The sequence below is a fragment of the Corvus moneduloides genome, chromosome 5 (assembly GCF_009650955.1).
Source record: "Corvus moneduloides isolate bCorMon1 chromosome 5, bCorMon1.pri, whole genome shotgun sequence".
NCBI classification, from domain to species: domain Eukaryota; kingdom Metazoa; phylum Chordata; class Aves; order Passeriformes; family Corvidae; genus Corvus; species Corvus moneduloides.
The window spans coordinates 59072911-59099581 of NC_045480.1; the positions used below are offsets into that span (position 1 = coordinate 59072911).

Genomic DNA, 26671 nt, shown 5'->3' on the forward strand with positions numbered 1-26671 from the left:
TGCTTTTCTCTGCTCCTGCACTGCATTTGAATCTCCCACATCACCTCAGATCCAGTCACTTTTTTACTTAAACTGGTGAGGTGGCACTAGCGATCAAAATATATGAATTTTACCAGCCTGAAAATACAGGGAGAGGGCTGTGCTTCTACTTCTATAAACTCATCTAGTATTGCTGACTGTGTCACATTCTTGCTTGTCAGCAGTAGTGGAATGGCTTCCAAGAGCTCTAGGCAGATAACAAAAGAGAATGAAGTGAAAGGAATTCTGTTTCAGATATGTTGCAAATCCATCTAGTAGGGCTCTCCCAAAACCTCACCTAGGGATTCCACACCTTCCTGGGAAGCACCTTCCTACCTGTGTGAGGTAACTCAAAGGAAGGTCATACTGGCTGCCCTTTGCAGACACAACTTCATGGACACTTGGATTTTACCTATTCCAGTTCTGACTGTGACCTTCAACAGAGCAGTGCAGACAAACAAAACGCCTCCCAAAGGAAAAATGGAGAAGGAAAAGTAAGAAAAAAAGCAACCCACAAGGATTGTGCAAAACAAAACTGAAACATTATGAAGACCTGATTTCTTAATGTTAGGATAGCCAGGCAGAATCTTTTGAGCAGCAGGTGGCTGCCAAGCACTCACAGTGCTTGTGTCTGGATTATGGTACATGAATGGCAACAAATGATCCAAAATCCAGGGTGCCAACATCCTTAGGAAAACAGCTACTGCCTGCAAACCACTCCTATGCAGCTCCCCCTTCCCTTGCACCTCTGAGAAGCACAGTACCTGTCTCTATCCTACTCATATTATGAACCTCATCGGAATTTTCAGATGATGATCAGCTATACCTGCTGATAGCTGCAAGTTAAATAACCCTGGCTCACCACAAAGCTCTGCCCTCACATTTCTTTAGACAGTGATTTGTTTTAAACAAAGCTTTGGGTGTGCAGCTGAAAATGGAAAGGGGACAATGGAGCAGCAGTCATGGCTGTGTTAGAAGATGCAGACAGCATCTTGTCACATCACCTGTGACAAACGTGAAACTGCAAAAAAACCACAATACACTTTCAGGCAGGTCAGTTTTTGGGGTTTCTTGCTCAAATAAAAGGTTTTGAAGTGAGACTGTCAAGACTGAAACAGAAAAATCAATTCAATCCTTTAAAGCACTCCAGGGATCTTTTCTTCACTTACTGCTCATTCAAAAATGCCTGTTAGACTTGTTAAACACATGCAATATAGACACTGAACCACACACAAACTTAGTGTGACCAGAAACTCACACTCAAACATGCACAGACAGTATTTATCACACATAACATTGTATCATGTTAAAGACAGTGAAATTCAGAGACCAGAACAACAGGTATCTCTAATAACTATATATTATTATTCGAAAGTTAGGGAAAATTGTTCAGTCTTCAATTCTACAACAGCAGAGAATGTTATTACTCAGTAAAATAGATATGCCACTCACTATTTTCACCTGAGGATAGAAAAAGAAAAGCACAGAAGGCCGCAATCAGGTTTTTCTCCCTCTTTTCTCTCTCTCCAGGAGCCACTCATTGCTAAGCACTACCAGAATTCAGAGTCAGCACTTAGAGTCTCAATTTGTTATTTCAGAATGTATAATACGAACAAGTGCTGATCACTAAAAATATTAATTAGCATTTAATTAGAAATACCAATAAGGGGGAAAGCAATGATATGCAGACATCCCGTCCCTGGAATTAGATACTAATTCATTTTAGATTATTAGGAAGCAATAAACTAAAATCACTACCCTGACAGGTTAACTATCATTACTGACACAGTTCTGGATAGGAATGACTCCAGCCCAAAGGATGGCACAGTAAACAATGAGAAATCATGCTAACTTCTGACATTTACAAACGACCATGATAAAAAAGATCTGAATGAGTTACCTAAATTTGGTATTATGAGAGTATTTAATTTACTTTTCTTTTCTTTTTAACTAACATGTAACAGTATCAAAAAGAACAAATAGTTCTTACAGACAGGACTGTACTGGCAAGAAAATTTAACCAACAAAAGGGTTAATTAGGGATACAAATTTTCTCAGACTGTTAATAATGGGAATGACACATAGTATGTGCCCATAAGTAATTCTCAGGTATCTTTGATCTTCAGCCCCCAGCGATTACTGTTGCCTACCATACCCTGGCCTCTGGGACTCTCTCAGAACCAGACATCTGGCTACTTTGTTGTTTTAGACTAATCTCATCCCAGGAGAGCTCAAAAAATGACACCAGGCAAGGAGGGTCCTGGCAAGGGAAAAAACATTACAGTATCAGCAGATTTTTTGAGTGGACCAGAGTATCAAAATTGTCTTCAAATTTCTATAGGGATCCCAGGGCTTCTCTGCTCTCCAGCACCATTTTCACACAGAACACCAGAATGCACATGATCCTGCTTTAAGGAACTGTTAATCTCTTTGGAGAAGCTAATGAATGATAATCCAAGCAAGAACATGTGACAAAGGCAAATAGAGGAAAAAAAAAAAAAAAAAATCCTGTAAGGAATGGGTGGATTTAATGAAGATTTTATTGAAAGACCAACACATGCTGCATGATCAAACAATGTTTTTCAAAGCCTATTAAAAAATACTCCAACACCTCAAACACTGTTTTTGAGTCATTCACAGGTTTTAGCTGCCAGCACTGTTATCCCTGAAGAATGACCTCTGACAACTGCAACAGATCCAGCTGAGTGCCCGACTGGCTGCTCCAGGCTGAGACACTGAGCAGCTCACGATGCATGGAGCCCACAGGGGTCAAATCGGCAGCAAACATGGACAAAGGAAGGTTTAACTCCAAGGCCAGGCTCTCTCACCATCAGAGGCTACATGCGTTTTGCCACAACCTCTATCCAGACTCCCAACCTGCCCAAATTGCTGTAGGTCACATCAGATGTGCCACTGGCAGCTGGACAAGAGCTGTTGCAGGCAGCCCCGCAAAGGGCTCTTTTCCTATTCCTACAGCAGAGCTCCTGCATCCCAGGTGTTCCCAGTGTTCACTTACTGCCTGCACTCAGCAACGCAAGGAACCAGGGCACTTAGACCTAGACTAAATAGAAATCTCACATGTGGTTTTCTGAGAGCAATTAAACATGCCCATACTGGGAACATTATCGGAGCCATGTGTGTCCAATAAGCATCACTTCTAAAATCCAGGGGTAGCACATAACAACGGCAAGAATTCACTTCTGTATGGGTGTCCTTTTGTTTCAAATCAGCCACCACACCTTTTTTCCCCTTCCATTGGCAAGAGCAAGCTAAAAAGAATGAATATGAAATAAAGTCAGATTCTAATGCTTTTCTAAAGGCAGGCCCATATGATTTAACTTTGCCTCATTTCAGGGTATTTTCAAAGTGCTCAGAACAAAGCTATGGAAAAACCTCTGAACAACCTGTCATATCACACCAGCTCCCAAAGAAAACCTTTAGCAAGTGCTACAGACAGAAGCAGTTTGAAAATCATGTGCTAAACTTTACTGGTGCTCCTGCTGTTACGGAGCATCCTATTCTCTTTATTTCCACATTTCTCACACCACAGCTATCCTGCTTCCTTCCAGCCACAACATTCCCCTCTCAGTGGGACAAACAACACTAAAAAGTTACCCCAAAGTATTTCAGCAGTTTCCTAACGCACTCTAACAGTTGGACCAATAAGAAAAGAACCTGTGCACCACTGGCTTTAGTTGCATCATATCAACAGTCAATAAACTCCTGAAAAATTCAGCATACTTGTGAGATACGCAGAAAAATGCTAAGCTATTTCTTTCTGAATATGAACTAAGCAAATTCTCCTCTGTCTGTATGGTATGTTGTTAGAGTGAATGTGGATTAGTCCAAATAATTAAATTTTAAAATACTGGCAGCACCAGGACAACATAAACTGGTTTTTATGCTCTATGTAACATGTGCTCAACAAATGTTTGTCCTAAAAGCTTTGCTATGATATCAGCCTGTTAGAGTTTAATTGATGACTTCTGTGACTGCTGCAGCTTGCAGGTAGCTACAATGCTTTACACAACAGAAACAAGAAGTCATCATAAAACATTCCATACCATCACAGTAAAAACTTGTATTGTACTTATTAATACATTGCCTACTGCAGAACAATCCAGACTGCAGTGTAACAAGAAAAGTACTGTAAGGCAGAACAGGTCAAACTAATGCATTTAAAAAAGCATGTGGTCTTATTGGTGAGTCAGCATCAATAAAGTAACAAAAAATAAAGTGCAGGCTAGGCAGAATTTTAATTTTGGTATTTTATGCACTGTAGATGCCTAATACCGTCTGTCTTCACCAGCCATAGAATTTGAGAGGTGCATCCCACACACTTGCCTTTCCTTCCACTCCTTTTAAACCAACGACAAGCAATACTCCACAAAAGAACACAATATCTACTTCATGCAAACACACAGGAAAAGGCAGTCAAAAAGCAAAGAAATCTCACATGAATCCTACATATCAAATGCAGTAAAATACAAACTATAAACTATATACATGTTCTAATGAACATTTCTCACAGTGCCTAAAGGCACATTTTTGTAAGATTGTGTTAAATACTGCAGTTACAGCCTACGCATAGGTACTAGAGACTTATTTGTAAAGCCATATCCCATCACCAGGACTCCAACAGCAAATAAGCAAATGCTTCAGAACATAAATGCTCCTCTGTTTACTCTAAGTATTGATTTATATTCTGTGGGTATCCAAACATTGGTAGCTAATGCTACCTGGCACTATCTACTACAAAATTACAGCTCCTCAATGAGGTTTTCTAATAGTGAATAAAGCTCCCCACAGCCCTTCTCCAAAAGCTCAACAGCTGGAAGCAGGAAGCACTGTAGCATGACAGGAATGCCAAGATGTCCGTACAAAAGCAAATCAAATATGGAAACAAACTCCAGAGAAAAAAGGCCTTCAAACAAAACCCATGTTCACACTTTTCCTAATTTGGAAATAGAATGGAATAGTACCCATTTTTCTGTCATTACAGTGGAACAGAGAGAGGAAAAGCCATTCTGGACATTAGTAAAACCACCATGAACAAGAACTCCTCCAAGAACCTAGTTAGTCTACACCAAAAAAAGTTCAATGAGCAGTATTTTAAATGGCATATAGTTCAAGCATTGATCTCACCACAGAACCATTAATCCCCCCCAAGTACTAAATCCTAACTAGGATTCAATCTACATATATGAAAGGCTGTATATACAACTGCTGCATGTTCTTTCCTCTCTCCCAGTCTAGGGCATTTTACACTATAGCTCTATAGTTCACTGCTGACTACATGTATACTGTGCAGTTCTTCATGGTTTAGGTGCTTTATTTCTGTGTTTCATTTCTGTCTGTACGAACAAACCCAGGAGAAAACATAAACCATGTTGATTAAATTCTCCTGGGTTTTGGAAGCTGCCTTTGCCTCCAATGAAAGCTGGAGGGAACAGGCTTCTGAATGTACGTGGAAGAACTACACATTTCCTTCACTGAGCAAAGCTCTGCTTCTTATCTTGTAATTAAGCAGTTTGTCAGCTAATAAAATGACTTCATACTTCTCTAATACCTGCATAAGGAGATAGCAGAGAGAAAGCTTAGTGATGTTTCCTGATGAACATGCTTCCTAGAGATAAGTACAATTACTCTAACTTCAAGATAAGGACATAAACTTAACCCATAAATAAAGCTCTATCTTTAGAAGCATTTACAACATGAACAATACTGATACTTGTTTTTACTTCTCTATTTTAAATTTACAGGCAGTTTCAGTTATTTGAAATTAAGACCATATTTTTAAAAAGAGTAAAAGCATTTAACATGAAAATACAGTGGACAAAAATGCAGTTCTCTACTTATTTATGTATCTACTTGGCATTTGTGGCAGCTGCACACTTTTGCATAAGGACACCACACCAATTACTGCCCCTGGAATCCACCTACTAGAAATCAAATAGATAAAATTTTCCTTTGTGACTCTCACCTACACTGATTCAGTCCATTGCTTTGATTTCAACAGAATAATATCTGATTTATTCTAGGATAAAGGAGAAGAATCATGCCCAAGTTTCCAGGTATCTTTACTAGCAGCACAGGTGTTCTTTTTCTGGCAGCAGCTGGCATGTGCTAATTAGAAGGAAAACCCAATTCAACTATTTCTAGTTTTGTAAAAATATCTAAGAAATGAGATGGCTCAGAATAAAATCTCAGCATATTACAATATGTTCCACAGGGGGAAATAACCTGACAAAATGAAATTTTCCATTGCCTTGCATCAAACAATTTAGAAGGAAATTGAAGCCTGAAAGACAAGAAATCTCTTCAAAATCTGCTTGTATGGCAGATCTGCATTAGGCTGCAGAAAATTATTAGAGTATGAAAAGACACTCTTGCCACCCACTACTCAGAAACCAAACAAAAACACCCACAAGCTGATAAAGAAACCATGAATATAGCCTGCTGGAAGTGTTGCTAAATGAGCCATCCACCTCACAAAATACTGTGTGATAAGTTAGCATGACAAGTGATTCGTCTGAGTATAAAAGCCTCTCACAAGTTGGAAGCACTGACTTCTATGAGGACCAGACAGTCAGGGAAACAGAAGACTGCTACAGATTTACACTGTGGTTTTATACTAGTAGGGAAGATGACACACAGCATGCTGCAACTGGCTGATGGTTTGGAAGAGGAGGGAAATTAATATCAGTGTGATCACTTGGAGATATGGCAGAATGCTGCTTACACAATGGGCACGAGGACTTATATTATGCAAAAATACCAGAGGGGGGAAGAACTGGGAGGGTGGTAAGCATAACTGTGCTGCTAAGACAATGAGGAAAATTTTACACATTCTGAAGACAAACATGCACATCTGAATCCTGATCACAGAGAGAGCAGAGCTGTCAGACTCACAAAGTACCTCGGTTATAAAGTATCCTTATGTTCTAGGATTTCACATTTACATAAAACAAAGTTACACAAAACTACTGCATAGGCTACTGTTTTAAATTTGTATACATATAAAAATTGTTACCTATAAAACCGAGCTAATTTAATGGAATACTTCAAATTTCAAGAAAATGGAATAAAAATGCTGAAGAATCAACTAAAACAAAGAAATCAAGGTTACAAGGTAGGTATTTTGTTTTATTTGCAGAAGCTGAGACAAAACTCAGAGTTTTATCTACTGGGAGTTTCAGGAAGGTTTGAAAACCCAAATGTAGCAACTGAGACATTTGTTACTCAAGGGGTCATGACAGCAGACCCCTTATGAAGCAGAGATGCCCCGGAGTGACTTGTTTGCAGAAGGGATTTGAGCACAGCACTGTACAATAGTGAGTATTTTTCTGTGTATTCCATACCTACAAATACCATCCACTGTTCTTGATCTGAGTTCCTCAGATCACAAATTGCAGAGAACCAAGCCATGCAGAAGTTATTGGCACGGGTGCTGCAAACAGCAGAAACGTCCCAGTATCAATAAGTCAGAGACATTTGTGACTATGCTTAGAAACAGAAATGCCTCACAACTGCACAAAAAAGGTGACGCTGCTGGTTGAGAAGAAAAGGTATAAGAGAGGCCATCGACTAAATTATTAAAATGTACACCTTAGAGGACATAACCTACACAGAAAGTCTCACTCAATACCAATATTCCGGGCCATTTGGATAATGAAAGTACAGCAAGTGTTTTTGAGATAACATATGACATTAACAGTACAGAAAAAATATTATAGGATATATTTTCTAAATTGCTTGACCACATCGTTTTAAAACAGAAGCATAAAGCACATGCACAGATCCGAACTGAGATTTTATGTCCAATATTAATGCTGCCGTTTCTTGAATTACAGGTAACCTATCAACCCAGTTTATGCTTCCTCTTTTTAAAGGACTTTTAAGTAATCTTACGCATTGATTATATGAAAGGTTTCCAAAAAACACACTTGATTTGAAGCAAAATACTTTGCTCATGTAGAATACAACCTGATAGCCACTCTTAGAGCTGACTTGCTGTAGTTCCAGTTACAAAACCTTACTGCTGTAGAATTAGGTTATATTTCCAAAGAAATTAAAGTAACACTTGCCAAAAATATGTACATGCTTGTCATCTGCAGTTGTAACTTGAGGAACAAATGCACCTTTAAACAAATACCTCTTCCGAAGTAGATGGAAGGATTTAAGAAAACAAAACAGCTAAACCTTTAAATTTAACCCAAAGTGAAATTGCATGAAAAGAGGACTAAGCGGACTTCCAAATAAAACTGCAACAGCCAAAACTTTCCTGTAAGTGCAACAACCTTCGAGACAGCAAAAGCACAAATGCAAACTGATTAATTTTTGGTGATGGTTGTTTAATACTCTGCTTTTAAATGCAGCACATCACTGGCAGATTTCACCACTTCTGCAAGCAAACAGGCCAAGCACTGTAAACTCTGTAAGCAAGTGAGTGCTGCTACAGGCAGGGATATTTGCAAAACCAGTCCCAAGGCACAGGCACAGAGGTTCAGACTCTACTCTTGGGCAGGTTTCTATTGCTCATTAGTACCACTGTAATGCACATACATATGCAAAGTTTAGCAAAATAAAACAGTGTGTTGAATAAACAGACAAACGAATACCCATTTCCACTGACAGGATAAAATCCACATCTCTAAAAACTTTAGTTCTACTTATGCCTTTCTGCCCTGTTTCCCTTCAACATTTGTTCTTTCTGGCTTATGTGAACTATCAGCAAACAAGGACAGAGATCACATCACTGCATGCACACATGCTCTGATGAATTTATTAAGATCATTCAGGTTTATTAAATTATCTTCCTATAGAAGGATTATTATTACTATAACTAAGGTAGCCTGTGTGCAATGAGAGCCTGACACACCTGAAAATCTAGGATATTTTTCAAAAAGTCTTTACAATATAATTAAGAAAAAATCTCCATATGCAAAGGTTGAAATAAAGCCACAACACTAGCAATAAGTACAACCATTCTGATCCTCAGTATCCGGATTACAGGCTGTAAACTCAATAATGTGAAAACCTCTGTGAATGTTTCATGCCCCAGTATTATGTCTCAGAAATAACTTTTCAGACTCCATTATGTCCGCCATGAACTTGATCTTTCACCTCTAGTGAAAATCCTCTTACAACTGTAATTCTAAAGTTAATGATGAGAGATTTCATTTGCTTTCCAAGCACAGATAAAACCTTTTTGAAATACACTCTCACTGCCATGACCTTGGTCTATGACTTAAGAGTTCACCACATGTAATAATTTACTTTGTCCCATGGGGCTCATTGAGATTTCCTTTTAAAAGGTTTTGGATATGCAGTTGGAGCTGGAGCACTCACACAGTATGCCTCAAGTATACATCCCCATATACATTACAGACATTTTGCAACAATATCATTGAATAAAATGAATTTAGAACATTACAAAACATAACAAAAAAAAAAAAAAGTCTAACTAAGCAAAGTCATCCACACACTAGAAATTCAACATTTTGGGAATCCTGTTGCAATAATCCACAATATCTGCCAGAACAGGGAGTTTCAAAATTTCACGGAAGTAACGCACATAAATTGGCAAACTAATTCAGGAAATACACTGTTGCTCTCAATTTACCAGCTCAAACACAGTTCAGTGCAAGCCCAGTAATATTCTCTTTAGCTCATGTGCCACATAATTACCAGAATTACTGCATTAGACTACCTAGTTAGCATGTGGCTGCCGACTTCTTAGATGATAAGCAGTGCTTCTTTGCTTGCTTAGGCAGTTCTTACTAAACATCCCTTTAGTATTGAAAACAAATAGATGAAGTCAGACCTATTGTACGTACCCACCACAATTAAAGGCAGGTTTTTTGTTCCCTTGAATCTCGGGGAAAATTCCTCCTGGTGCCAACTCCCCGGAGATGCATGCAAGGCCCTGAGGCAGGGCAGGATGCAGAGGCAGACAGCACAGACCTGGGGAGGTCAGGCTGAGGGTGCTGAGGGGACCCACAAATGCCAGAGAAGCAAACAGCCTGGAAACGCAGCTTGTATAGGGGGTATATAGTACGAGGTACTGGATGGGCTGGCAGAGATTTTGTTTAACAGCTAAACTTCTTCTCCCCCATCACACAGATAATTTATTGGTGCTGTTGTGATTTCAGGGCACTCCTTCACCAGTCTCCTGCCCCTCAAAACTTCCATCTTCTCATAGGGGCTTCCCATGTGAGCCCAAGAGTTTAAGCTTCTGCACCAGCTATTCCAAGTGCTGCTGTATCCCCTCCCTCTGCTAATTTAGAAGTGGCAGCAAACTACTCGATTTCAAACAGGAAAGGACATACTCACAAGGCAACACGTGCAAAAATCCTGGCTGAGCAGGAAAGCACCCGAGCATGGGGTCCGTGTGCCTGAAAAAGGATTCCCAGGAAACACGTGGCTTTACTTCAACATGTCCAGAAACAGTTTATCAGCAGCTTGCTCTTTTCAGACTTCATCATGGGGCAAATATTTTCCAGAAACTGGAGCCTAAAAAACGCTTTGGAATCAGTAGGAATTTTCTGCCCTACTGCTCTCCAATTTTGCCACACGTTCTAACTAACAAATGAACAAGAAGTCAGTTTAACAGGAAAGTAGAAATGGAAAACACTTCTAAAATATCCTAGCTTCACCTATGAAATAATTTTAAATAAATTTGGGCTTATTTAGTTGTATATAAAGTAACCTAGGAATTTGTTCTGTCTTCACACAAATGAGGTTTTCCTCATACAACATAAAACACATTTTCTTACCACATATTGAATAAATTGACAAACAATTTAGAAGACAAAAACCTTCATTATGCTCTTTCATAATCATGAAAAAAAAGGACAATAAATCTAATTTCCTTGAAAAGAAACAAAATTCTTTTGAGAATAATAATTCTAACTGAAAATCCTGGTTCATGTTTTACAGCTTCGATTTCCCCAAATCAGGACTTAATACTGCACACCCAAAAAGAGAGCTAAAGAAAAGAAATTATAGAAATGTTCGATTCGCAAGCCTGATTGCTTTCTTTCCTATATATTCTTATTAGCTACTAAGCAAAAATATTCATGCCAGCTAAAAAAGTGCTTGGATAGAAAAAAATTTTTTTCCACCTGAAATACCCTGAGGCTTTGATTTTAACACAAAAAGGACAAAATTAAGAAAGGAGAAACAACGTAATGTTATTTCTTTACAAGACAGCATTCAGAACTTGAACAACAATGCTCTCCTTGACTAAATCCACTAAACGGCATTTTTTGTTCTCAATAGATTTGTTTAATTTTGATGTATCTGCAGTGAGCTGTAAGGCAACAGGTGAGGGATAGTGGAACCAGAGCCCAGCACGTCCCTGGGTTTCAGTGCCAGTAAACAACTGCACTGCTTTGCCAAAAGAAAGGTTCTCATTAGAAAACCACCCTTACACTGTGAATGCAGGTGCTCAATGGAATCTAGAATGCAAAAAGCACTCCACTGAAAACAAGTCACTTGTAACTTTCTGAATAATCTTTGCAGTTTTCACTGCCCTCCAAAACAGCCTTTATCTTCAAAGGCTGAGTTAGGGAGAGTGGGTAACACTTTCCTTGCTAGCAAAATACCTGCCCTCTCTCAAACAGGCGGAAAAATTAAACAGCAAAGAGTACAGAGCCCGCATTTTAGAGCACTAGACCCCACTATCTGCAGTACTTTAATGTAAGTATTTCTGAATTGTCCACAGTTAAAAATGCTTGCTTGGCATACACAACGCATTTCATACAGCACTCACTACTAAATGAAGGAAGCTCTTGCACAGTGTAACTTCACATTGAATTAACCTGCAGACCAAGACAAATTCAAAACCACCTTTCTTTAAAAGGCCACTTTTGTCAAGCGTGAGAGCAAGACTCTGCTTCTGTCCTGGCTTCTTTATGCCACAAACAGCTTTCAGGGTCAGTGACTGTGCCATAGCAGACAAAAACTGGCTTCCCAGACAAGCACTGCAGAACAGCAACAGCAAAGCCTCTAAAAACACTCTTCTTACAAAGTCAGATCTAGGCCAGTTGTGCAAACACAGCTGTAAAAACACAAGGCTGTGATGATTCCAGGTAGCTTCCAGCCACAGCCCAATTTAGTACAATTTAAACAGGCTATTTTACAGCTTTCTAGATTATGGCAGAACTGCTACAAGCACCCCAGATTTGGGAAGGCTGAACATGCACAAGACTGCAAGTTCTGTTTTATCCATCTTAACTGCACAACTTTATGTACTCTAAGAAAGTCTTGCACTTCCCTACTCTCTTGCACTCCCAGGAGCGTAGGAGATGGGCTTTTTCCACTGGACACCTTATGAGCCCTGTGAAAGACACTCAGTTAGAGGCAACCAGAGAAAAAAATTATATCTTACCACAAGTCTAACTCAACCACTGACACCTTGGGTTAGTAAATTAGCTGCTTTTCAAATGTGCTGGAGAATCTGAAACTTTGTACAAAGTAAAGAGTTTGGAGCTGAAGTGCTTGACTGGGGATTTCACACACCTCATGCTAGCCTGCATTTGCTCCACTGAATTAAGAGTAGAGCTGAATGCCTTTGAAAATCCCCTCCAATCTCAACAGTTTGACCAGTGGGTTTGTATTACAACTACTAATGATAAACAAAAGGAGATCAGTGAGGGAAGGAAAAACACCCAAAGACTCCCAATTGCTTTGGGTTATAGAAGACATGAAGAACTCTAGAGATATCTAATGGAGCTGCATGACTGGGACAGATTACAGTGATGAAATTCATATTTTAAGTAATAATTTGGGCTATTCCTATGCATTGATGGATACAAAATGCACACACCACTCAGGGAAGGAAAAAACCCTAAGTATCAATAAATAGTTCAATAAAAACCATCTGCTCCAAGCACAGCAACAATAAAAGAAAAGTAAACTCTTAGGATACATAAAAAATTAGACTGTAATACTGGAATAGAGTGGGTGAGTTTAACAGCACAACAGCTCCCATGTACATACAAGGCTTATGCTGACACAGTTAGTTCTTTATATTTGTACATGTGAAGTACAGACATCTTGCCTAAATTTGTCCTCCGACACCCACACACTTCCCAGAGACTTCAGTGTAGTATCTAATGGTAGAATTAGTTATATTTTCATTTAGAATTGCTTAATCTGTGTAGGCAGACAACATTTCCTACTTACGAAAGGGAAGAAAACCCTTATACTTCTTTTCCTTTTATGGTATCACATTTAAAAACAATAGAATTCAATTAATTATCCTTCCATAAACAAAACATGGATATGGTTATTCATATAAAAATGAATATTTTAAGTGCAATCTGGTAATTAAATTTTAGACAACACTACTGACTTCTATTTAGAGAGGAAGAACTATATTATAGAAGACAACTAAACATCAGGACACATTTAGTTTATTTGAAGATCTTAAACAATTTTGTTTCATAATGTTCATGTGTTACCTTCCAAGAGTAAACACTCATGGTACACTGGTGCATCAGTCAGTGTATGAATCATAAACCATTAAAGCTTGTACTTCTTTTTATTCATTTTATTTTGTTTTCTAAAAGGTTAATGTACATGTATATACAGTTCAAAGAACTTCAGATATTTTTAGAGAAATCAATATCTTTCCTGAGACTTTACAGTAGTGTTAGAGTTCACTTTTCCTGTATTTCTACTAAAAAAAAAAGGCCAAAAAATACAGAGACAAACAAAGGAATTTTCCAGTCTTCATTTCTCAGAAACTATTCATATGCTATGTTTTTCAAAATGTCATTTAAAACTATTGTATATAATTTGTTGGGTAGATGTTGCTATTCTCCCTTGATTCTTTCCCAGAAAGGCTTGATGTGGACTTTGCAAATTTTACATCTGCTTCAAAAAACAAATCTAAAAATCAATAATAGAACTACTTCTTTAGTTTATACCTTATTTCATTAACACCTCTCTAGCTTTCTTCATTGTAGCCTGTTTTATATTTCAAAATCTTGTCTTGCATATGCAACACATTGTTTTACAAAAGGGTATAACAGAGCCACATTAAAGTTGCAAAAAAAAATAAAGGAGCATGTTGATTAAGAGGTTCTGTACAAGCTATAACTCAACAGAACAATAACAAAAAAACCCTCAGTGGTTGTGTGGTGTATGAGCGAGCAAAATAGCCAAAGTATTCCTCAATAAAATGAGCTGTCTGACACGATTTATCCGTACAATTCCATCACAGTTCTTGCCTGTTATGTTACACTTTTCAAAAGTATGTCATTAAGCTGCCATAAAAGTCATCACAAATTGCTTCTTCTCCCAAACTGATAATAGACTTATAGATCTAATTTTCAATCTCTTTTCTTCATTACTTTGATTCTTAAGGAGAGTATGACATTTGCTGTCTGAATACTTTGTAGTAATATTTGGCATCTCTACAGCACTTCTGTCTGAGTATCTCTGAGCTTTTAATAGGTTTGTCTTCACAGTGCCTTGAAATGATGACATATTTATTTGTCTCTATTGCCGACTTTTAAAGAAATTGTTTTTATAATTTCACTGAAAAACTACAAGACTTGTTGGAAAAAAAAATGACACAACAAAGCCTTCTGTGCTGTCAAGCTATGCCATTAAAATCCTGACCCTTCACAGTACAAGAGCAAAGAACAAATGTGAGGCCTTCTGGTTTTCATTCCAATTTTTTTAACTTCATGGACTGTCCTCTACACAAATCATGAGACTGATTGACAGAAACAACTAAGTAATTGAGAAAATATCAACAAAGTAAAAATTAGATTTTGATTCTTATGGTGACCCCTCATCATTTTCACCAGTCAACATATGAACCTTTTTTTTTGTTCATATAGGGCTTCATATGCATCAAACTGAATTCAGTACTTGAAACTGGCTTTGCTAATGAACTAAGTGTATTTGTGACAAAAGCTAGGAATAGGCTGGTTTAGAAAGCTGCTTGCAGGGTTAATGAAAATAACATAGGAAAAGATCACAAGAGGAATGAAGGAAAATCAGGATAAAGGAAAAACAGAGAGAAGAAAGAAAGTCTCCCTTTTATTATCTCACAACCAAATTTTCCAATTAATATGCAGCAAAACCCACCACCCAAGTAGCCTATAATGATGCAGATCACCTTCTAAGCACTTGACCAAATACTTAATTACCCTGTCCCAGACCAATAAAATATAAATCTTACATCAGGTTTTTTCAGCACTGCTCTTCAAACACTTCACAAAGGTGCTATTATGCATCACAGCTAACCCCTGAGATGCAGTAACTCACTCTGTTTTACCCAAAAGGTTAATGACAGAGCTAAAAATAGAGACCACGTTTCCCCAGCTCCAAATGTACTACTTCTACCATGACATAGTGCCTGATTTTCTTTGAGAATAACCCAAGTCCAAACTGACATTCAACAGCCATTTCTACTTAGACAAAGAAACCTAAACCCCTCTATACTGTAAGAACACAGGCAACCACCACAGCTCTTAAGTGCTGTGTTTCGAGACGTCCAAAAAGGTCTTCAGAGCACTTATTGAGGGTGTGCCTGTACTCTGCAGCAGCAGGACACTTCTCAGACTAATTAGTTCATGTGGAGCTTCCTTGCTATATTCCTTCTGAGCAAGCTAATTTATCTTCATATTACATTATGCAGTGTAGATACATCCTCAGACAAATCAATTTCTCTAAGTAAGGGATACACACTTGTCAAGGCAAAAGCAGTTTAAGAAGCATTATTATGAACAAATGCTCTCACAGTATAACCACTTATATTTCCAGTTGACTCTCAGGTTTAAATTCTTCGTATATCAGAGTGGATTCAAACTGAAACAGGAAAAAATGCGGTGTTCTGCTTATATCAGAAAAAGAAATAAATCAATAACAGCTTAGGTGAAGTTTGGCAAGGAGAGGTGCAAGACTGTTTTCATCCCTCATCCTAGCATAAGGGATGTGATTTTCTGATCTTCAGAAGAAAAATTAGTCTGAATTACAAAGAAACATCAAATTCCAAAAATATGCTTGCATTGGAAACATGCTCAAGTTTGGCAACAACTTTGCCACAGGCTTTGTCTACACTGAGCATGTTTAAAGAGAGTTTCTCCTCTACATGCTCTCTTAGAGCATGACTGAGAACTCTCAATTCCCAAGACCCAACTCTTGATTCACCCTCTCTGCTGTCAGCAACTATCTGTAAAACTCACTACAAGGTATGCATTTTTACATTCTTCCAACACCATTTTGGCACAGAAGAATCAGAGTTTCAAGCTTATCCTGTAAGTGATTTATTCAATCATGTAATAGAAAGCAACCATTTTTCAGCTGGTATAAAATGCACACACCCTCATCACCCCAGAAGGACACTCCCATAAAAAAGTGCATTCTACTGGTCAAGAAACTGAAGCACCTCTCTCCCTCCTGCACACTGTATTATACTGCTTTCAACTAACCAATCTTACTGTAGTTTATTCTAGAGGTCTAAGGATAGTACAGACAGTGCTAACACTGAATGAGCATTCACTCAATACCTCATTTAATCCTGTTTGCTACGTGACATCTTTGTGTAATTTACAGCATCTACATGTACAACCATAACTGGAAAAACCTCTCATTTCTTTGTTGATCACTATTAGGTACTTGAATTATTTCCTTAAGAAACTACTCCCCAGCACCTCCATCAGACAATTTTATGGTTCTTTTTTCAAGGTAGCAAACTGGCAGACAGTGATGTGCATCAAGATTGCCCATACTTAGAGATGGTTGACTTGAAATACTTTGGGTCTCTCTTCAGAGGATAGAGCAATTAAACAGCACTTTGTCAGTACAAAGTACAACTTCAATCTATTTCAGTGCTATCGTGTGTTTTCAAAGCTGACATTAATCGGTCCCAAGAGCCTGAACTCAGAAAATGAGAAGTTCACAACTAATGGCCATATTTAAAACATGTGGTTGAAGTGAACCACCCAACCTCACACAGGAGTTCTATGGCTGAATTAAGATTTGCCTTTAACCCTTCAGAATAGCATCCCAACAGCCTCGGGTGTAAATTCCACCTGTCAATGTTAATTCCCTCCCTTCCACACCTACCAGGTCTCCTCCACCTTCAGCAGTTATGAGGAAGCAAATCTAAAGGAAACAAGCTCATTAATTAGCACAGCTGGATTAATTTCCTAAATGCCATTCACCTTGAAAACAGAAGTGCTTTGTGGATGAAGAGTCTGAAATCACATCAGCATGTGCCATCTTAAGGCAAAAATTTATCATGACCAAACTGAGTTTATACCAACAACTTCTATTCCAGCATTTCCCATCTGTTGAGAATTTTGCAGGGCATCACCGTCAGAGAACTCCACATTCCCTGAATTTTTGTTACATGCAGTCTCAAATAACAATATAAGATTTCAGTCCATGTTTCTATCACCATCTCCCTTGCTAGATTTGCAGCTTGAAACCTGAGAAATTCCCACTACAGGACCTCTTCATACTGAGCACATCCAAACAACCTCTGCAAGAGCTTCACTGCAAATCTGTTGGTCTATGCAATAGAGCATCCTATGCAATAGGAACATTACAGGGTTAGGAATTACAGTACAGCAACCAGCAGAAATCTCCCAACACTAATTTCTATCAGAAACCTTTCTATCACCTCAGAAAAGTGAGTTTCTTTCAGTTTCAGCAATGCCAGCAGATAACATATCACTATTTTCCTTGTTTGACACCAACACAACACCCAAGCTTTAATTCCAGAATTTTTTACAAACCACAATAGCATCACATTTCTGTGCGTGCTTTGCCACTTGCGTGCATCACAAATAAATATTTGTTTGAATGCCTGTTTAAAAAAGACAAAATGAAAACTCACCTCATTTCCACCAACAGCTTTGGTTAAAATTACAGCAGAAGACACAGGAGGTGGCATGCAGCCCACTGTCTGCAAGCTGAAAGCAACAAAAAGAATGTTACATTCCTTAGAAGAGACAAACACTAAGCAACCTACAACCTTAAAATACCAAATAGCTGAGTAGAAAGTCATATCACTGTGCAAAGCAATCAGTTTGCAACCAGTTACAGCCCTGCACTAGGATGGGCACTCCTGCTGGCAGCAGTTCTGTGCCATCTCTCACCAATCACCACAGTGAAGAGCCATGTCACCATTTAAAAAGTACAAATTAACCTCTCTGTCACTCCACTTCCCCATCTGTAGTACTGTTGCTCTCATTCACAAAGGTCTCCATACATCTACCACAGATTTCCTGATAAAATCACCTGACTGCCATTAAATCATCAACAGCTTTCTCTTACACTTTAGAAATTCAACATACCCTATTATTGTCATTTTTTGGCATTGTTTGTGCAGCAAAGTTATTGATGTGTACACAAATGCTGTTGCAAAGTAGTCCACAAAACCACACAACAATAGAATACAATTAAATTTGGGGCTAAGTAAAATAGGGCTTCTGAAGAAAAACTGTGTTAACTTGGAAGGAACAGTAATGCATGGAATAGAATAGTTTGCAAAATCCCCAAAAGTGTGGAATCTACATATGATTTCAAGTATTGGAGCTTGAGATTCTAGTTCAGAATAATCAATTACTAGTGGTGAACTACTTTGCATTTGCAACCATGTCAGTCGAACCCCCGAGAAAGGCAGTGTCAAAAAGCTGTAGCAAACAAAAGTATTAAATCCAGGCAACAGGGAGTATTACAGTGCAATTGATATTCTGCAAATATAAAAGAAGCTAAAGAGAAGAAACAGGTAAGTGACAATGACAGTATTCACTTTATCAGCTACAGACACTGTGGGAGAGGAAAGAGGCAACCAATGTAAGCATTATATAAATCCAACCACAAGGTGCCAAGCACTACCTTGGAAGCACACAGTACCTTCAGCTTACAGGGAAATAAGCTATGAGAGAGGCAGCAGAGAGTTGTCAGCACACAGCAGAATAAGCTCATATTGAAAAGAAAACAAATACAGGAAAAAGAAACGGTGCAGGAAAGTTTGGAAACATATATGAAAATATACAGCAGACAAACAAACACATGGCAATTCTGATGTCCATCCCCTACACTGTGATACTGTTATCTCTCTTCTATGTGGCAGCCAGCTCCTTGAACTTCTCACCTGCTCTAATAAGGGGTGGATTAAGTTCAAAGTTATCCAGAGAGGTACAAAATGTGTGCAAGGGCATTCATCTCAGCTGGCAGGGTTTTCCATACTATAAGGGAAAGATTTAATCATACAATCTCCATTAACCCTCTCAAACTGAAAATAACACACTTGGAATTAAAAATAAAAATCCCTATCAAGCAATATTAATCTAAAAAAACCTAGTACACACTAAATGGAAATACTTTTGAGTGTATTGAACATGCACCTGTAAAGTTTATTTTTTTTGTTTTGCGTCAAGTACACAATTCTACCGATATACAAAGAGATTCTGTTGGCTCTCAAGGCCAACAGACTTCTACAGATAACAACCAACAACTGAAATATTCCACTGTATCAGGCCATGCTATGAGTGCTAACATCAGGGGTCCAAACACTTGCTGTTCTGCTGATAACACTACAGACAACTGAGTAGTGGAGTCTGGAGTCACATGTTTTAGATGTGAAATCTCCAAAGCCATATCTTACACCCAATCTTTGCATCTCATGCTTTACCACCTGTGCTGTAAATGCTATATGCTAAAAGTGGAGAAGAGGTGAATCTGTACATACATTAATAACCTGCTTCCTGCTCCTTTTCAAACAGATGTTGGCAATGCAAAACCCAGTCAGCTAACAAAAAAAGTAACTTATAAGATTCTTGGGAGGATGTCAGTTTCTCCTCTATTTTAAAGATTTCAAAATAATTGCAAAGCAAGAAACCTCCTAATATCATCCCAGACAGAGAGGAGGGAAAGAAAAAAAAACCCACTTAGCTGTAGAAATACAGGTGAAAAGCTGGTACCATCTGAATCTGCCTCTCAAGTAACACTTACAGCAAAACACCATTAGAGAGGACAGGAGAATCTACCATGCATTCTGATGCAAGATGTAAAAGGCACTGTGGGCTGTGCCCTTCAGGAATAACCTTGTGCAGGGAGCAGTGGAGAGCTGCAGTGCCCAGGGGAGCCACGCTGCCAAAGGGTGCTGCATGCCCTTGAGAGCATATGCCTGTTTTTCCAGGCCTTTTCGAGGGCTGTTATCCAGCCACCACTACAAACTGTGCTAAATGTGTGATAAGGAAGTAACGTTGCCAAAACCTGTCTTGCTCCCTCCCTGTTTTTCTTATAGACTTTAGTGTTTCTAAGGGAATAAAAGCTACAACTGCAGGGCATTAGGATGAACTTTTGGTTACAGAGAGCTGCCACAGCACAGTCCCTCACATCAGCTCCTCACACACACACAGGGACCTGCTTTGAAATGTGTTATCCTAGAATTAGGACAGAGCTCAGTATCTTCTGCACCTGCTTCACACTGAAGGTACAGCTCCCAGTGCAGTGCCTGCTGCTCTGAGCATGTCCTGAACAGCACTATTTATCAAGAAAGCACTCTTAAAAAAAACCCCAACCAAGCTACCTTAATTAAACTCCTCAATCTGATCATTCTTCCAATGAGACCTCACTACAACAGAGTTACTGCACTAAAAGATAAAACAGCCAAATCAGAAGCAGTACTCAAGGAACAAGTGCTTGAAAGGCAGCTTGAAGCAAACAGAAGTATAGCAGCTCACTAGTAAGACACAGACACACTTCCATGACAAATGAGCCTGGTTTAGGCTCCACATTTAGAGAGATAAATGCCCAAGTGTTTCTTTTCTTTGCAAAAATACACACATCTCTAGTTTTACACACAGTTTTACACGTGTGCATGCATATACATACAATTACATTTGTGCATGCAACAGATCATGTCCCTTAAATACTAAGAACCAAAGTGGCATAAGACTCATGGGAAAAAAGGAATGAGAAGTGCTTCATGGAACCAAAAACCACATGAAAGTCTCTTTCACCTTGCACTTCAGAAACTGAAAATCCATGGATTAGGAAGGAATTTTGGCTATTGTGGAAAATCGCACATCTGTTCTAGCTGAGAAAAAACTTCACAATTATTTTACTTTAAAGAATACCCTTTAATAGAAATAGCTAAATGCAAAGGACCATCATATAGCAATCTTGTTATTTCCCTGCCTTACTGACACTGTTAAGCAAAAGAATGTTAACTTTTAATTCATGTTGTCTCAATTTCACCTTTTCACTATCATTTGGACCACTTCACACTTGATGGAACACCAGGAGAAGCCTCTTACAAACAAAATGAAATGCTCCTTTAGATTTAGGCCTTGTAAAAACATAAACATGAGCAGCTTTTTCATTAAACTTTTAAGACAAGGAACTCCCCAAGCAATGTTTCACCAAGCAGTAAGAAAAAACCGGGATTCTTTTGGTAGTTTTCTGAAATAATTGATTTTTGCATTCAAACGTTCCAGTATACCTGCATGGCACTAAGTATTGACCTCCCATTCCTAAAAAAACCTTTTAATTTTTTATTTTACATCTATCACTGGTACACCACCAATGAAGCTTTGCACATTGGCAGTGTACACCCAAGATTTAAAAGATGCTATTTTCATGGTAACTTAGTTTCTGCTCATCACACGGTTCTTGTTCTACAAAACCTTTACTCTTTTTTTCCCCCCATAATTTAGGAGGAAGCAGATACTGAACCCATGCAAGAAATTCTCGATACAGACTATTTAGAACCAGAAAACGTGTGGCATACACAATATTTATTCACTGATTTATGCTTTTTCTTCAGCATTCCTTTTCTTTCCTCCCCACCTTCCCTGAGACCCAACACATCACTTCAGCTGCGTGTTGTGAAAGAGAAAGCTAACCTGGTGCAACCTCCCTACACGTGAGACTGTCCAGACTTTCTAAAAATGAGACCAGCTTCCTGAAGGGATAATCCTGTGCATGTACTTTGTTTTCAACAGCAAAGTGCTGAAGCACAAAAAACAACCAGCAAAATCTGCAAATACAACAAAACACCAGTTGCAGGATAAGCAGCCCTTTAAGATGACAGCTACAAATATATTCCGCTCCATTATGCTTAAACATACCCTTTTAAAAGCCATTCATTTATAGGTGTGATTGATAATAGCTGAAGAAAGACCCATATTGCTGTTGGGAAGAACACAAGTGTAAAAATCTGGACAAAAAGGTGTAGTTTCACATGCATCAAAGCACTTGTCAGCTCCTGCAAAAGAAAAAGAAGAGAGGAAGTTGCAGTCATAACAGCTGAAATAAGATCACATTTGTGCTTTTAAAACTAGGACCACCGTTATAATACAAAAGAAGTGCATGTCAAAAAGGCACCTTTAGGGATCATCTGATCTCCTCTTTAATAATGAAGTACATCCAGACAACATAAAAGCTGTCTGCTCCTGGGCATTGTTCCAAAAGAAGTGTCCACCACTTCAATAATAGTATATCTCTCAGAACAGCAGCTTTTCAGCAGGCAGCCTTAGCACTTTGCCACTGCTTCAAAACCTGTGTTAACTGCACTGACAGCTGTTTACTTTACTGACCCTTGATATCAAAAGGCATGAAAACCTGTAGTGAGCACACGATTTCAAGTTTCTCTGTCTAAAGAGATCCACAAACTGTGATTCTCATGTATACGGTTAAAAAAAAAAAAAAAAAAAAAAGGAATTTATGGATGTTTATATTACCAAGCATTCATTTGTGGTGTTGGTTTTTCTTTTAAGGAAAAAAAACAAACATAAAAAGCAAAGTAATCTGTAGCAGACTTTGATTATTTATTGTAGCAACAGATAGGAAATTTATAGGAAAAAAAAAGTTAGGCTGATTAAGAATAGCAAAGAAAGAATACCAAGACCATAGCTAGCTGAAAACAGTTAAGCCATAAATTTCAGAGAAATGAAGTGTAAAACACCACTGGAGACTCAGAAAACATTTAATTTTAAATACTGTAAGAGAACTCCAGAGAGGTGATCAAGTATCCTTACAGAAAAAAACCTCTTCAGCTAGCTCTGTATCTCTGTTTTTGCCTTTTCAGGCATTTCAAGGACCTTTTACAGAGGTTTTTGAGTACAAGAAAAGAGCCTTATACATTTCAGCTCATTTCAAATCTCACAGACTGAGAATAAAAATTCCTCTTCCTTTTTCTCACAGTAACTCACACTCTTTTCAAGTAAACAATGCAAAAGAACTGATGACACTCTCATTTAAAACCTAATTTGCTAGGATTCTCCAGCTGACACTCCAGATGCATTAAACATATATATATATCACTGTATCACACATACAGAAGTGCCCTTTTAATTTCATATTTTTACAATTGGAAAATGCCTCAAAACCAGACGGTTTTTAGAGGACTCTGTGATACTTCCAAAAGTAAAACCCAAGACAAAAAGAAAGCCTCATTGTAACTTCCAGGGGGCAAGGAAGGTGATACAACACAGCCAACCTACTGCATGGAGGAATGATGTATTACTGGAACAAGTCTTTGCAGATCTAATCTATCAGTTTTGAAAATGCCTCTAGTGATTGTCTTTGAGAATAGTTAGACTTATTTAGAATAGTCATTATTATAATAGTATGCCTTAGACTGTATGATCACAGAACAAATGCTGAGGCAAACAGCTTTCACCCTCTTAAACAGTCTACAGGGGCTTGTCCCAAAATACATCTGCTACCTCAAAAAAGTTGCTGGAAGCTGCTTGGTACAACTCTTTCTGCACACCAGACAGAACCTTGTCTTTCCCAGTATTTCAGAGCCTTTAGGGAGCTTATCCCAGCCTCTCCCTGATCAATGTGGGTCCCTGTTGCCATCCAGCCACGCTTCCAATAGTCATAGCTGGACCCCTCTGAGCAAATACCCACACAGAGCCAACAGTGTTTTCAGTGGCTTGCCAAATTCCTCGTAGAAATGGATAACACAAGTATGTGATTTAATTTCTGGGGCCCTTCGGGAGGTATTTGCTTTAAAAGAGCAAGGTATCCAGTCACTGAAAACTGAAATAGTATTACATTAAGGTGGAATCAAATGTTCTTGTCAGAGAACACAGAGTATTTCTACAAATGTAAGAGGACCCTGGTCACCTCTGGTTCTGAAAGTGTAACAAGGCCATGCCCAGACAGGCTCTCCTTGAATGTTGCCAATTATTTTGTAAATTACTTTCTGAAAACATCAGCAAAATTTTTTGAGCATGCACTTTCACAGCAGATTAAACCACAAGTGTAGCCTTAAAAAAACATCAGTTATTTCGAATTTTGTCAGATTTATCAGAAGACCTCTGTTAACACACAACTTTTCATCCTGTCATACAGTATACCAAACACTACCTTCCATCTAAGTAATAAATTATCTAAGGTAGAACAGCTGATACACAGGTCAAGAACAAATAAAGCCAAGAGCAGAAACCCTTTACTTTGCAACCCAATAAAAAGGCATATTGAGTAATAATACCAACTTCAGGTTATGCCTTAAACAACTAAAACATGCCTCAAAGTATTTTAATAAAAACATGACCCGGCCACCTAACACATATAAGGATTGTTTTTAATATACACTTCAGAAAGTAATAGCACAAAGTACGGAGTGAGAAGTTATTTTCTTCCTTTATCTTCTACCCCCATGGCAGAAATTCAGGAAAAGCCTAGCTTCTTCATGAAACATAAAGCTGGATAACAGCACCAGCCCTAACTGCTGCTCCCAAAACAACCTGAGATCAGCTACCTGGATATAAACTTCAGCTCCTATAAAAGCTTCATTTACATCAATATATTGCTTTTAGTACCACAGATGAAAATAAGTTATGCAAGTTCTAAGTGAGACATGACACATTGCCCAGAAAACTGTCAGTCGCATCACCTGAACTGGAAGGAGTTAGATGTACACTAGCACTGAGAATCTAATCAAGACTTTGATAACGCTACTGATTTCTCTCACAGCTGCTTTACAAATCCCAGGTTTCAAGGATACAAACTAGTGACAGGGAAAGAAATTCTACTTTTTTTTCTCTGCATGCAAAGATTGCTAAGCCTGAAAGAAGAAAATCCCACTCTATTAATACTACTCAGGGCTGTGTTTTGGGTTCTCTTCTCTGTGGAAGAGAGTGCCTCTCCACAGCCTATTTCCACTAGGATTAATTACCATCCCAGGCAAACAAAGGATTCTTCCTGCATCCCCATAAGACCATAAGGCTGCTACAGAACTGACTAAAGTTACCCAGTTCATTTACACAGTGTCCTGGCAGAACTAGAGGTCCTAGTGCCAGGACACAGCAAAGGAGAGGGCAGCCATCAACTCAAACACCAGCTCCACTGGAAACTTCACCGCTATAACCAGGATACAGGTGTAGAAACTTCTTTTTTTGTAGAATGCACACTGCTCACTCAAATCCCAGTTCACCAGGAGATAACTGGACAAAATTGTGATGATTCTTTCAGGCATTTAGTATCGTGCAAGTTACGAATAGCATGCCCCGTTAGCCAACAGCATAAAGGAATCAGAAAACTAGACTAGCAGAGACATGCAGTGTTTCATTTCAGCTCTGGCTGCTCCTTCTCTTCTTGACACACAGCCATCATTTCCTTTCTCCAAGACTCCTTTACATACCCCTTCATTTCTTCTGAATCCCAGACTGTTCCTCTTTGAATAATGTGTGACACAAAATTTTAAACAAATCTCAGTGCCTGGGATATGCACTAGAGAGCAAGCACCTCAAATCCAGCTGTCCACAATGAAATCCTATGGGAAAAGATTGCCAAGACTTTGCACCTGTATATTGGCATTTTATCTGCATATGAACCCTTTTGTGCTGATCCTAGCTGCTGTCCTGGCCCTACCCAACAAGGTAAGTTAAAGCCACCAGGTCTTTGTTTCCATCAATCCAGCAGTGAACAGCTGCATCTCACCCTGATTTGGGTTTGGGACACAATCACAGTGTAGATCCAGTCTCCAAATTGTGCTCATCACTCAAATTTAGTTAAAGCTGTGCAGAGACAAACAACCCACCCTCTGTGGATGGGTGACATTTATTCACACTCTCCTTCTCACCATCTTCATTACTTTGTGAAGCACCTTCTGAAATCAAGGAGGATTATTCCATGAATGTCTAACATTTATCTTCTCTTGTTAGCCATCCTCCCAGCACCACCACCACCCCCATTCCAATTACATTCAAATCTGATCAAAAGGAACACAAAACTTTTTAAAGCACAACAGGAATGAAGCAATGAGAAATTACAGTACCTCGGTTTTTAAGGAGAGTCCACTGTTAAAGAATATAGCTGAAACGGCAATGTAAGTTATGGTAATTTCTGGTTTCAAGGGTCCTAAAAAATACAGACATAGAGAACAAAGTGAACTACAGTCAAAGAGATAATGATACACATATAATATATCAGAGTAAATGAGAATACTTAAAAAAATACCTGGAAAAAGTCTAAGCAGTAATGTCTCTCAAAAAAAGAATGGTGTTTCTATTAAATTAAGAAAGCATGCTATCCATTTTTAAATAAAAGTAAACCAGTGAGTGCAGAGGGAGTTATGTCATCATATAAATTTGATTTCCATGATTAGAAGCCACTGGGAACTCACAGGTAAATTCTGAAAATTTGAAAATGGGGAGTT

General features: G+C 38.5%; 1 protein-coding gene across 10 annotated transcripts in view; it reads right to left on the reverse strand.

Moving 5' to 3' along the window:
* The window catches only part of SLC10A7 (solute carrier family 10 member 7), a 148982-nt gene that overhangs the window by 118822 nt on the left and 3489 nt on the right, over positions 1-26671 (reverse strand). For 9 of the 10 annotated variants that reach the window (XR_004240070.1, XM_032108481.1, XM_032108478.1 and 6 more), the window contains exons 2-4: positions 26291-26373; positions 22131-22267; positions 17885-17960 (exon numbers count right to left, since the gene is read on the reverse strand). Coding sequence is in view for 9 of the 10 variants with exons in the window: in XM_032108481.1 (XP_031964372.1) it covers positions 17885-17960; positions 22131-22267; positions 26291-26373 (296 nt within the window). In the remaining variant the exon portion in view is untranslated. Of the gene's footprint in view, positions 1-17884; positions 17961-22130; positions 22268-26290; positions 26374-26671 lie in introns of those variants that run through there. The other variant, XM_032108484.1, reaches the window with a different exon arrangement.